General features: G+C 42.1%; 1 protein-coding gene across 1 annotated transcript; it reads right to left on the reverse strand.

The window, feature by feature from the left end:
* Positions 1-1,348: 1,348 nt before the first annotated feature.
* COMT (catechol-O-methyltransferase) lies at positions 1,349-12,879 on the reverse strand. Its single transcript, XM_030219430.1, has 5 exons — positions 12,788-12,879; positions 4,418-4,668; positions 3,856-4,049; positions 2,574-2,705; positions 1,349-1,675 (listed from the first exon to the last, which is right to left on the reverse strand). Exons 2-5 carry the CDS (start codon positions 4,554-4,556, stop codon positions 1,496-1,498), a joined length of 645 nt encoding a protein of 214 aa, XP_030075290.1. The 5' UTR covers positions 4,557-4,668; positions 12,788-12,879; the 3' UTR covers positions 1,349-1,495.
* Positions 12,880-13,707: the final 828 nt, after the last annotated feature.

Below are 13,707 nucleotides of genomic sequence, written 5' to 3' on the forward strand. Positions count from 1 at the left end.
ACTGTTTTTTAAGATACCAACTAAAAGCTTACTGGTGATTAGTAAAAATGTCTTTGTAACTATTACGTGCCTTAAAAACAATTTCCCATGGTAGACAATAAAAGTGTTTTCTGTATTACCTAACATTATCTCTGTGATGTTGATGGCTGAGAATTTGCACTCTATTTACAATGTAATGGTATTAAACACTTGTTTGATTTTCAGAACAATGACAAAGTTGGATTATACTTTCCTAGGACATATGAAAAATTAAAATTATATGAAGAACAAATGTTATAGTGATAGAACACATTACTGGTATTTCACTAATCAGTATATATAAAAAAAAAAAACTACTCTTAGAAGTCAGGTGTGTAGGATAATGAGTTTGGTGTGCTCTCAAAAACCATGCCTGGAAAGAATCCACATGGTCCAGGCACTTTACTTTCTACTTTTTTTCTCCTTGAACATGTTTCACATAGTTGCTACAAGTTATGGAGCTTATCTTGTAGCCCACTGGTAGCATGACATAATACTATGTGCTGGATCCATTTCAGATGAAAAGTGCCATGCTGCCACAGACTAATAATTCATGGATCCCATCTCTGACAGTGGCCACTTGGAAGAACCCAGCATATTCTTCACTTGCTCACTCACCGAATTAGAGAAGGAGACCCAGGTCAATATCCCACTCTGTTACACTTGTGGTGGAAAGTGTGAGCCCTCCAAAACTCACCAAAAACCTACAATACCCACATATAGGTGACACCTGCAGCCACGAAGGCTAGTGTAGTGGGGTACAGTAGATTTTTGGTAGGCTTTGAAGGGCTCACCATACAATTTGGGGGGTAAATGTGAGATGTATACTTGGGAGCTTTAATGTAAAGTACTGCAGGATGCCCCTAAGCTCCTTCATTGCTCTGCTGGGGTGTTTGTGTGGCCAGTCTCCTAAGAATACTGGCTCCTCCAACCCAATAGCTTGATTTTGAGCATCTTTAACTTTGACTTTTTTTTTTTCAAAAATGGACCAAAAATATAATGCACAGAATACAAAAACATCTAGCAATTGGCCATTAAAAAAAAAAAAAGAAATTTTGCTGTTTCAAAAATTACTATATTTGCCACTTGGATTCTGGACGTTTTGCTCGGATTTAAACGTTATATAAAAAAAATGCTCCTCTAAGCATATAGGCATTATGTTTAGCTTTGGCTACTGCCAAGCACTGATCAGGATTGTGTTAAGCAGCTACCACCACCCAATTCAAAATAATCAAATGCTAGAAGCATTTTCATTTGAGCTCAGTGATTCTCTGAAACACACTGTATATGAGAGGGCAGCAGGGAAGAACCAATATGAAATAATTCTTGATTCAGAAAAATCAGACACCCAACTTGAACTTTATTGAATCAACAGGGGCAAAAGATAACAGCGTTAGGAGCTGGATCACAGCCACAACACTTAAGAATACTCTCACATCTTTGAAGGATGGTACAAGACGGCCTGTCATCATGACCCTCAGCCCTTGAAAACTGCCTTCTCCAGGGCATCCTCTTTATCCATATATTCCAGATGCGAGGGATAATTTGTGCACTCATATCGACTGCAGTTACGAACATACTGGAGAAAATCTGGGGCTCCAGGATAAATCACATTGTCAGCCAGCAGCACCGAGCCCTGCTTTAACAAGCCACACTCCTGAAAGGATAAAAGAAAAAAAAAAAAAAGAGTTGCCAAGATGGATGTAGTTAATAGGGTAAAGTTTCAGTATGCGTTTAAACATCAGAATTATTTTTTTGTAATTTGGATTTATTTACTGCCTTTTTGAAGGAATTCATTCAAGGCAGTGTGCAGTAAGAATAAATCAAACATGAGCAATAGGCAATTACAGCTGTAAAAATATTTAAATAACAATACAAAGTATGGCATAGTATACCACTTACAATGAACACAATAATAGAACATTTTAATTGACAATGAAGGGTATAAGCAAAGATGGAACATATAGATAGGTAAGAGAGTAAGAGGAGTTAGAAAATAAGGTGACTAATTTAAAGAATGGTGCACATGAGGTCAGAGAGATGGTTAAATATTATCTCACCTAGGGTAGGAGTGGACGTAATTGAACAGGTCTAGATAAAAACATACTTCTTTTTAGACTTGGACGTGCCTTCCTGTTCCATTATTGCTGAAAGACATCCTAATTTTGGGCCTCCCCAAAACATACCCATAATATGCCCCCTTGCTATCTGGATTAACTCTGTGGAAAACCACCAAATTCTGTCTTTTTGAAAATCACAATTTAGATGTTTTTGGCAGATATACGTGGTTTTGGCCATTTTGAGACATCTACTTTGAAAATGAGAACCATAATTAAAATTTATACATAAGAAAATTTGTTTTTGACTGACACTTGCCAACTGGCTTTTGAGAGTTTTCTCACCGGGAAAACTGAGCCAGGGTTAGTACATGGGTATTACATGACTATAATTAGAAAGTCATAAGAAAAGAGTCGAAGAAGAACACTACATGGTCGAATAGGGTTGCATCATTGGTCAGGCATGTTCCAGATCCGGCGGATTTGTTTTCAACTTACCTCAAGCAGTTTGGTATCAGGAGTATATCTATCGCTCCAGTGGTCAATAAAAATGAAATCGAATGTGTTCACTTTGTGTTTTGATTTTAGCTGAGGGATAATTTCCTCTGAAGAGCCTTCCAAAATTTTTATCTAAAAATTAGAAAGATTTAGGTCATCAATTTTGCCAACTTATGGTACCCCCCCCCCCCCCCCCCCGGTTGTTTTGAAAGTGGGATGGCAATTGTGTTTGTGTTCTTGGGTCTTGTAGGGTTAGTACAATCAGAGCTTTTTCATACACAACCCAAATGCAGTTCCAAATTAGAGTTAAAAAAAAAACATTTAGGGCCCTGTTTACTAGGTGTGTTACACGCGCTATGAGACATCCAGAGGAATATATGGGCATCTCTAGCGTTAGCACTTGCTAATTTTTAGGGTGCTCTAAAAACACTTGCGCATCTTAGAAAACAGGGTCCTTAGAAAGATGAAAACCTACATAATAATCAAGATTTTCACCACTATAAGCAGAGAACTAGAGAAAGTGAAGTGTCTTCATTACTGCAGGTACACCAGTTTAGAAATTGCAGACCAGAACATGGACTTTTGAATGTGGTGGTACTTTTTCCCCACAGCTCTACCCAGCATTTCCTCCTACGGACTCCTCTTTTACGCCTGTTTAATTTTAAAATTGTATATACCACCTTATCCACCAAAAAGACTGTTCAAATCAGTGATGCGGACTTAAAACAGTTCAAACATGATTTAGGGTTTCTCCCATACATTCAATAAGGATGACTAATTAATCCTTTTTTTTTAACCTAATCTTAACAATAGCCACGAACACAAATGCTCATACCATGAGTGGTCAGAAGCAGCTGGTACCGTGTGGTTATTAAAGGGTTACTCTGTGTAGTATCCTATGGAATTTTCTCACCTCCATCAAAGGGAAGGATTCTGAAAAATTACCCTTTTTCCTCTGCCCTTTTAAAATTATCTACATGAAAGTTTGCCCAGCATATAATACAGTCTACCATAAGACATCATTAAACAGGCCAAACGTCATGACAAAAAAGCTTATAAAATAACACAATCTGATGTCTTATATTAATGGATGAGTCCTATTTTCACTGGCAAGCATATTGGAAGAACACTAACATTTTCACATAATTATTCTTTTCGTTTAGCATATTTAAAATAATGGAATGAATATGTGGGGAAAAATTAAATGCTTATATGCAGTAAAAATGTTCTCTGATCCCGTCACCATGCTCTTCCTAAATAAAGTGTGTTTATAATCCTGTACCTTCTCCTGCACACCAGCAAACTCAAAAATCTGCTTTGCTATAGCTGCATGGACTGGGTTCTTCTCAACGGTAAGAAAGCAAGCCCCGGGCTTCAACAGCTGAGCTATTCTCACTCCTGAGTACCCACAGTACGTTCCAAGTTCCAGGGCAGTGGAAGGGTTTGTCTCGGAGACAATCTTATCCAAAATCAAACCTGAAAATAAAGGAGGCCAGATTAACACTCCATGTAGCACGTTGGCAAAGAAGTCAGGGTTCAAGGTAGCTTATTAGCCTGTCAATTACATACAGCTTCCTCCCCACCCCCGCTGCTAGACAATGCATTCTAAACTCAGCGATCTCTTACTGGCCCAGAATATCCATTTTATTTATTTATTGGGATTTATTAACTGATTTATGAAGAGATGCTGCAGCATCAAAACACTACTACTCTGAGGATCTTCACTCGAAGCTAGGTCACCTCTCGTTTGGCTTATTAAACTTGCTGAATAATCCTGAGCAGGGTGTTCGCCTTTAAACAAAGCATAACGCACACCTTTTGAAGACCTGAGAAATTAGGTTTACCTTTCTCATTTCCCACATTCATGGCCCACTCTTTCTCACTGCAGTATTTATCGATGGCGTCCACAACACTCTGAGGGTCTCCCTTTACAGCATTCTGCAGCACATAGTCTAAAATTCTCTGCTCCTTGATCTGAGGCATGATGAAGACTTGTTAACTCCTGAAGTTACAGCTGTCACAAATGATTTTCATGGAATACTTCTAGCAGAAGCTAAGCAAAGTGGGACCTCGATGGAGAGGAAACTTCTAGCACCTGGAGCAGAAGAAACAAAAATCTGATGTTATGATGGCACGATTTTCAAACAGAGATTTAAATGATTTGTAAGCCTTCAGCTCTGCTCCCATCAGCCCATGTTGGAATCTGTTATTAAAAGATTGTAATGAGTTGGGCTAAATCTGTTACTTACAGAACTAGGAATGCCTCTTTGTGAAGAAGGAAAAACATCAGCGATTACGTGTTTCAAGGGATTAAAGATTCCAAGCAGCTCATTCCTCACAGGAGTGCTAATGCCAAAACCCTAACCTGCACAACTTTGTGCATTACTGCAAGTCAGGAATGTATTCAGTTGGGAGAAGAACTAGCTAATATCTACCCATGGAGGAGCAGTTCAGGAAGCAGGGAGAATGCAAGGCTAGAGAAATCCTGTGCAAACATTGGATGTGTCAGAGGGAAGGCCCAATTTGTTGGCGACATTTGGAGGCAAGAGAAACATGACTGGGGGCCCAAAGGGGAGGGTCTCTCTGGGCCTCTGAGAATTTTTTTTTTTACATTTTACAGAGAAATAATCCAGATAACAAAACATCTGTACAATCCAGAGTACAAAACTTGAAAAAGAAATCCACCCAGTGCCCACCCCCTTATCCCCACCCCCCCCCCCCCCCCCCCCAATTTCTCAATATAGAAATCTTCCTATTTACTGGAGGGTAATGCCCAAATCAAAGGGCCTTCTAGCACTTATACAGAAAGATAGATAGAAATTATAAACATAGAAAGTAAATTTGCAAAGACAATTAGCAACATCTCGTGTCCATAATGATAGAATATGATAGAATTTAGCATATTCCAATCCTTTCATACCCGATAAGGGGACCGACGTTTTTCAAATTTCAGCACTCATCCATATTTAAAGGCAATGAATTTGCTAAGGTAGTAAACATCCCAAAATGCCTTCTGCAAAAGTTGCAGGTCAGGAGTCAAGGGCACTGTCCTATCTCGCAATCTCCCATCTAAAAATAGCAATACAGGGTAGCAAACTTTTCACAGCATAATGAGGGAGTATATGAGGCGATAAGTTCAAAAGAAAGAACAGGATCTTATCTGTCTGTAAACGAAGCAACGAGGTAAACATACACACTGAACCCACACAGATTGTATGACTGGGCATTCCCACCAGGTATGAAAGCAGGGGTGTGCTGGTAAATTTTTAACAACAGGCTCTTTCTCCAGATGTAGCCAGCTCTGCAGTTGGAAGGGCCAGGAGTGGCCGGGGGAGAGCAACACTTGCCTCTCTCTCCTCCATCCCTTCGTGCGGGCACGCTAGGCATACCTTTGCTGGCAGCCAATAAATGGACTGCCACCACTCCTAACGTCTTGCTCTGAGCAGCATGCTGGAACTTCTCTCACATGCTCGAGAAGTCCCAGCCTGCTACCCAGAGCTGTAAACAAGGAACGGGGAGCAGCAGTAGTCTATTTACTTGGCTGGCGGGGCTCAGCATCCCCACCAGCAAAATAAAAGATAATTCAGCAGGGGGCCCAAGCCCACATTTTGGGAACCAGTCGTTAAAGTAGCCATGGAGGGCCCTACTTTAACAACCGGCTCCCAAAATTCTTAAAAACTTAACAACCGGCGCTTGCGAGCCTGTGAGTCTGCTCCAGCACACCACTGTATGAAAGATACCAAAGTTACCACAACCTGTTCAGTGCTGCTTATCATAATGAGGATGAAATTTAGCAAGTCTAGAAGGAGAGAGGTACCATCTATAAATAGATTTCACACTCCCCTCAACCAAGTTAGCTGAGATAGAAATATGAAGGATATTGTGATAAATATTAGTCCACTCCTGCTCGGTAAACACCGGACTCAGGTCAGATTCCCAATTTCGTTCAAAGGCCAATTTGAAATTTCCCTGCCCCTCTAGTACATCATACAATTTAGAGATCAAAATATGTTGTCATGTCCCACCTTGCACCAATTCTTCAAAAGCTGAAAATGTAACTTCTAATTACAACTTGAGAAGCAAGTGTTGCAACTGGAGATAGAAAAAAAACAAACAAACCTCAGTGCAGGAAATATATTTATCCTTCAGGTCCTGAAAGGATCGGAGAGTAGCATCAGGGGTCAGACATCTTATACTCCTTTGGAGGCCAATGGACAGAAAAGGATTCACTCCAAGCCCCACATCACAAGGCGGGTCTGCCACAAGATGCCCACACATGCCCGTTGGCCTTCAAAGGAGTATAAGATGTCTGACCCCTGATGACGCTTACAGAAGCAAAACACGGACCATGTTGGGTTCGGCATTTTGCAGAAATGTGTTTCAGTTCAGATATGACTGCCTGCTTTGTCTTCAAGAAGAGCTGTGTAGCATCTGATCACACCTGGGACTTTGGGATTATTGCTATTTGCAAAATTGATTTCTCTAATCCAATCAGAGACCACGGAGTTGTGTTTGGATATTCAACTATTATATCTTGGCATCACAGTGAAAGTTAATCAGGATTTTTCTAGACAGACTGTTGGAACATAGTTGGGACAAGTACATCATCGTTTGATCAGTCTTTTATTCAGGGCTTTTTTTGAGGGGGTACTGAGTACTTGGATGTCTTTGACCTATAATCGAAAAAAACAAGGACGTCTCTGACGAACACTTGGACGTTTTCACCCGGACGTGTTTTTATTACAAATAAGGCACACAAAGGTGCCCGAAATGACCAGATGACTGGAATCGGGGATGACTTCCCGTTACTCCCCCAGTGGTCACTAACCCCCTCCTACCCTCAAAAAACATCTTTAAAAACATTTTGTGCCAGCCTCAGATGTCATACTCAGGTCCATAACAGCACATGCAGGTCTCAGGAGCAGTTTTAGTGGGTACTACAGTGCACTTCAGACAGGCGGACCCAGGCCCATACCCTCCCCCCCCCCACCTGTTACATTTGTGGAGGAAACAGCGAGCCCTGTAAAACCCACTGTACCCACATCTAGGTGCCCCCTTCACCCGTAATGGCTATGGTAGTGGTGTACAGTTGGGGGTAGTGGGTTTTGGGGGGCTCAGCACACAAGGTAAGGGAGCTATGTTGCTGGGAACATTTTATGAAGTCCACTGCAGTGCCCCCTAGGGTGCCTAGTTGGTGTCCTGGCATGTCAGGACAACCAGTGCACTAGAAATGCTGGCTCCTCCCATGTCCAAATGGCTTGCATTAGGATGTTTTTGACATGGACATCTTTGGTTTCGAAAATCGCCGAAATTCAAGGATTTGGACGACTCTGGATTTCATCGTTTTGCAAGGACGTCCAAATCACAACTTGGACGTTTCTTTCGAAAATGCCCCTCCACACGTAAGTCTGTGTGCTTTGAAAATCAGCATAATATATTATGTTAGCGTACATTATTTTTATTTTTTGGCGCATACTTCCCTGAAGTGTATTCAGTATGCACAATACCATCTATAATAGAGGCTAAATTGTAGGAATCACATCACCAAGCCTTAACAGCAGCCAAAAAACAATATTTCTCTCAATGCATTGAACAGGCTGCCAATTCAACCAAGCATCTGTTCAGCATAGTAAACAGCCTACTGCAACCCCCACAACAGAACCAGCATACCCAGTCAAAACGGAACTGCAGTGATTTTGCTGCATACTTTGCCAACAAAATTAAAACTCTCTGCCAGGATTTACAGGCAGTCCCACCTAGTCTCCAATCAGCTAACCAGGAGCACACAAATTCGCCCCCTCCTGACACAGACATATGGGACTATTTTAACCCAATAACAGAAGACAGCCTTGACAAAATCCGAAGAGACTTTCAACCATCTACCTGCTCCCTCGACCCCTGCCCATCAAAGATGAAGGTGCCACAAAAATCGTGAACTCCTCTTTCTAATGGGCAACTACCAACAGCATTAAAAATGCAGTGGTGCATCCTTTGCAAAAGAACAACTTTGACCAGGGCAAACTTAAAAGTTACCAGCCAGTATCCAACATCCCATTTCTAGAAAAAACTTATAGGACAGTGTATCAACTTAATGATTGACTAGAGGAGAGAAACTGGCTGGATCCATGTCAATCTGGATTCAGACCAGGTTATGGAACAGAAACAGTCCTTGTATTCCTACCAGATGACCTTCACAGAAACCGAGATGGGGATTTGCCTTGGTGTTTGTACTGCTAGATTTCTCAGCAGCTTTTGACACTGTGGATCATGATATCTTGCTAGCACAACTGGCAGAAACAGGTATAAGTGGAACAGGATCTGAACCAGGCAAGTACTATCTATCAGACAGGCAACATAGTGTTTGGCAGCACCTCATTGCCACCATGGCCACTGACCTGTGGGGTACCACAAGGATTGATACTGTCGCCTATTCTGTTCAATATCTACCTCAAGGCATTAGCCAGACTGATTTGGTTAATGTAGATGATGTGCACTACTCATAACCCATTGAACCTGACTTACCCACAGCCCTGAATAAACTGACTACCTGTAATATCAATTCAAAAATGGGCTAGAAACAAGAAACCAAGCTTCTATGGGTCCCTAACACAAACAATTGGGCACATACCTGACATCAAAATCTCTTTTGGGAAATATGAACTCCCCCTCAAATCACAAGTCAGGAACCTTGGAATACAGCTCGATTCAACACTTACTCTGATCCCCCAAATCCAAGCAACCTTTAAGAGCAACTTCTATCACTTGCGATAACTACGCTGCCTCTCTCCTTATATCGAGAAGGCAAATCCTAGTTGTGCATGCCAGGATAACATCAAGACCCACAAAGGGTCTGCACCAGCTCCAATTGATTTAGAATGCTGCAAGACTAATAGAAGATTGTAAGTGACATGACCACCATTTTTGCAAAAGCTTCAATGGCTACCAGTACAATTCATGGACAAATTTAAAACTTTACGTTCGACCTTCAAGGCCTTTAAAGGAAATGGTCCACAGTACTTGGAGAACAGGATCTCCCTTCTACACAGCGGAGCACATGTGGGAGATTACACAGGAAGGGAGGAGGGCCGGCCCGGGGCTGCTAAAATTGGAGTTTTTTCGTGCGGGGGGGGGGGGGGGGGGGGGGAAGCGGAGAGCAGCGGGGAGCAGCAAGGCGTACATACAGGATGCTCATGACGAGCGCCTTTGCCCCCTCCTGAAACACACGTGTTTGTGGGGTTTTTTTTTGGTTTTGACATCTGTGACATCTTTGTGGCATGCACAGAGCAGTCAGCATAACGCTCGGCTGCTCTGCGCATGCTTTTGGCGCTGATTAACGACGGGTTTAACGATTCTGTGATAAATCCTACTTTGCAATACCGATCCGAACATTTCTGGAGCGTTTTTGTACTGCATTCCTCGTTTTTTAAAAATCGTTAAGCACTTTTACGTTTTTTATTTTTTAACATTTGATTGATGCATCTCCCTCTGTGTTCGCTAAGGTCCTCCCAAGGAGTATGCCTAACCACACCCTCTCCCCAGGCTATCACATGAAATGATACCCGCAAGCGAGCCTTCTCCGGAGTAGCCCCCACACTCTAGAATGCACTCCATGAAAGGCTTCACTTAACACAAGGCTATGTCTACTTCAGGAAGCAGGTGAAAGCTTGGCTCTTCAACCAGGCCTTTAATGGAAGAAGTACCTAACATGCTAGTCAAAGACACACACAAGAAATTACACCAGCTGCACATACTATATGTAACCCGGGCCTCACCGACCAGCTCAGTTCTCCCTCTGATAGCGACCTGGGCCACAAAAAGAAATTCTTTCTACATTTTTTCACTTACTCTTTCCACACTGACCAGTCTCTCTTACTCGAGCTTCGGCACAGGCTGGGGCTGGATAAGAATCCAGTAGTAAGATGTTAAGCTGGGCTTTATCTTTAATATTCCCTTTCTTCCTAGGGTCCCGGCAGGAGTGAAGGCAGCCAAAGACAACAGTGCTCAGTCAAACAGGTACTTTTATTTCCTTCAAACTCCACCTCTAGTGTCAATCACAACTAAAAACACTTTCTTCACCCTTACTCTCTCATAAGTACATAAGTAGTGCCATACTGGGAAAGACCAAAGGTCCATCTAGCCCAGCATCCTGTCACCGACAGTGGCCAATCCAGGTCAAGGGCACCTGGCACGCTCCCCAAACGTAAAAACATTCCAGACAAGTTATACCTAAAAATGCGGAATTTTTCCAAGTCCATTTAATAGCGGTCTATGGACTTGTCCTTTAGGAATCTATCTAACCCCTTTTTAAACTCCGTCAAGCTAACCGCCCGTACCACGTTCTCCGGCAACGAATTCCAGAGTCTAATTACACGTTGGGTGAAGAAAAATTTTCTCCGATTTGTTTTAAATTTACCACACTGTAGCTTCAACTCATGCCCTCTAGTCCTAGTATTTTTGGATAGCGTGAACAGTCGCTTCACATCCACCCGATCCATTCCACTCATTATTTTATACACTTCTATCATATCTCCCCTCAGCCGTCTCTTCTCCAAGCTGAAAAGCCCTAGCCTTCTCAGCCTCTCTTCATAGGAAAGTCTTCCCATCCCCACTATCATTTTCGTCGCCCTTCGCTGTACCTTTTCCAATTCTACTATATCTTTTTTGAGATACGGAGACCAGTACTGAACACAATACTCCAGGTGCGGTCGCACCATGGAGCGATACAACGGCATTATAACATCCGCACACCTGGACTCCATACCCTTCCTAATAACACCCAACATTCTATTCGCTTTCCTAGCCGCAGCAGCACACTGAGCAGAAGGTTTCCAGCATAATCTCCTTCCTTCTGTACCCCCAGTCTCTCTTGCCAGTCACCACCCAGCCAAGCCAGCCTATCCTCCCCAATTCCAGTCAGCCAACTTTCTCAGTTTTTTTTTTGTTATGGAGGGGGAGGAGAAGCAATTATGAACCCCACTTTGCAGGACTGCTCTGTGCTGGTTCCAGCCCCTACAGCAGTCTGAGACTAACATGGGGGGGGGGGGGGGGGGTCTTGGGAGAGAGTCAGAACACCCACAACTCCTCCAGGAGTCACCTCCCAGTTCAATCATTTTAAAACTAAATACAAAACAAGAAAGGGTAAGTTATGGAAAGTGTGGAACCATAAAACAAAAACAAAACCCAAATCTATAGAAGTTTGTGAGAAAGCATAAAGCAGATGAGTCTGCACAAGAAAACTATGAATGAATCAAAGATAATTTTCAAGTTAAATCAGAAAAAAATAAAGATTTAGTATAAATAATGGTAAATTTAAAAAAAATCAAGGGGCTAGTTTTCAGTCATTTACAAACTAAAATCCAAGCCCGCCCCGTGGACGGAACGAATTAAAAAAAAAAAAAAATCCCTTTCCGCAAATGCCTCTTCCCATCTGGTACTCCGAATCAAGCTCTCCCTAACCTCTCTTCAGCTAGAGATTTCTTGCAATGCAAAATGCCCTCTCCTCAAGCACGACATCCAAGACTGTCAGTAAACCAAACCTATCTGGCTCCTCTATTTTTCGACGGGACGGTGTAAAAGCCAGATCTGCGGGATCCTCGGGATCTTCCGGGTCTATTAAGTACTATCTTAAGAGTGGGGCGCTTCTTTGTTTTGACGGCCGCTTCTTTATTTTGACGGGCACCCGTTTTTTACCTCTTGCCTTTTTCGACTAAATTAGCGACTCCGACTCCTACTACGTACAGTAAATACAAGAGAAAATTGTTAAATTACAGAAACATAGGATATTTCTTTATGTACAGAATTAAGACTAATAGACCACAAAAAATTTGAAGACTAAACAAAAAAAATATCTGCAAGTATAATAAATTCACCATAAGGTTGTAAGATTTTATTTTTTGAAGTGAATCCCCCAGTCGGTACTTTTTACCGACTCCACCCAAATTTGCTCCTGACTCTCTCTGACTCCACAGCCCTGACAACACAATTTCTTCTTTAAATATTTCTTCTTGGTCGGAATACTAGCACTTATCATTTATATAGCGCTACTAGACATGCGCTGCACAAAAATAAAGATTCAAGTGGGCTTCTGAAGGGGTAAACTAACAAAATCTGACTTTCCAAGATTATAGATACATTTCTGCACTACAAAATGCAACCCCCTCCCCCTCACTTTCCTTATCAGGATTTCCGCTTTATTCCGAACATCGCCCCTATACTCAGCCCTCCGCACCCGACACGCGGCGTTAGCCCTTCATCTGCTGGGTAGCAAGGAGGTGAAGAACACAGGAGCCGAGACGGGGTGTTCCTATCTAGTCCATTATACGGGCTGAAGCCAGTAGGTGGAGCTTGCCGGAAGTAGGCGGAACTTTTAGTTCACCCAAAACAATAGCAAACGCTATTGAAAACAGTTGCAACAAATTATTAAAAATAAATGCACGGGCCATCTGTAAAGAGTCTAAAACTGTAAAGCTTCCCATATCTAGATATAAATATCATGAAATAAAAATTGAATATCACTAAAACAGTTTAAAAAGTATTATAGCTTGTAGAAACAGCTGTTATAACTTCTGTATTTTGTGCTCATTTTCTACTGTTCTACACAATGCAAATTGTGAGAGTTCAGTGAGGACAGGGCTTTTTTTGAGGGGGTACTGAGTTTCTGTTGTCTGCTAAAATTCACCTATGGACCCCAAGTTTTAATGAAAGAGCTGAGGCACTACACACCAATTCTGCCTTGTCATAGATTCTGTAACTGGTTGCAGGGGGCCTGGCTATTGTGGGATGGGTCCCTCAGTAATTACCCCACCCCTGAAGAGTGGCCTAGCATTTGAGTACCAGCACCTTTTTTTACTAGGAAATACACACTGAGTGAGGATATCCTGTTTCTGGATGGGCTCATCTTAACTGTTGTTGTAATCTGCCATGGGAAGCCTGGTGTTATAAAGAAGCTTAACTATAACCCTGCACCACTCCACCTTACTCTGAATGACGCCTTTCTATTACTGTCTACTTAGTTCTTCTTTGTCATCCTTGATCTCATTGTAATAGCAACTGTATCTTCTTCCCTGGAGTGGCGTTGCCATAACAGGTCTTTGTAAGCCAAATTGAGCCTGCAAATAGGTGGGAAAATGTGGGA

This window comes from Microcaecilia unicolor, chromosome 11 (genome assembly GCF_901765095.1).
Source record: "Microcaecilia unicolor chromosome 11, aMicUni1.1, whole genome shotgun sequence".
NCBI classification, from domain to species: domain Eukaryota; kingdom Metazoa; phylum Chordata; class Amphibia; order Gymnophiona; family Siphonopidae; genus Microcaecilia; species Microcaecilia unicolor.

Coding starts and splice junctions, on each gene's coding strand:
- COMT (XM_030219430.1), bottom strand. CDS start 4,556: ATGCCTCAGATCAAGGAGCAGAGAATTTTAGACTATGTGCTGCAGAAT. Junction 4,050..4,417: donor GAATGTGGGAAATGAGAAAG/GTAAACCTAATT, acceptor CTTTATTTTCAG/GTTTGATTTTGGATAAGATT. Junction 2,706..3,855: donor TTGCTGGTGTGCAGGAGAAG/GTACAGGATTAT, acceptor TCTAATTTTTAG/ATAAAAATTTTGGAAGGCTC.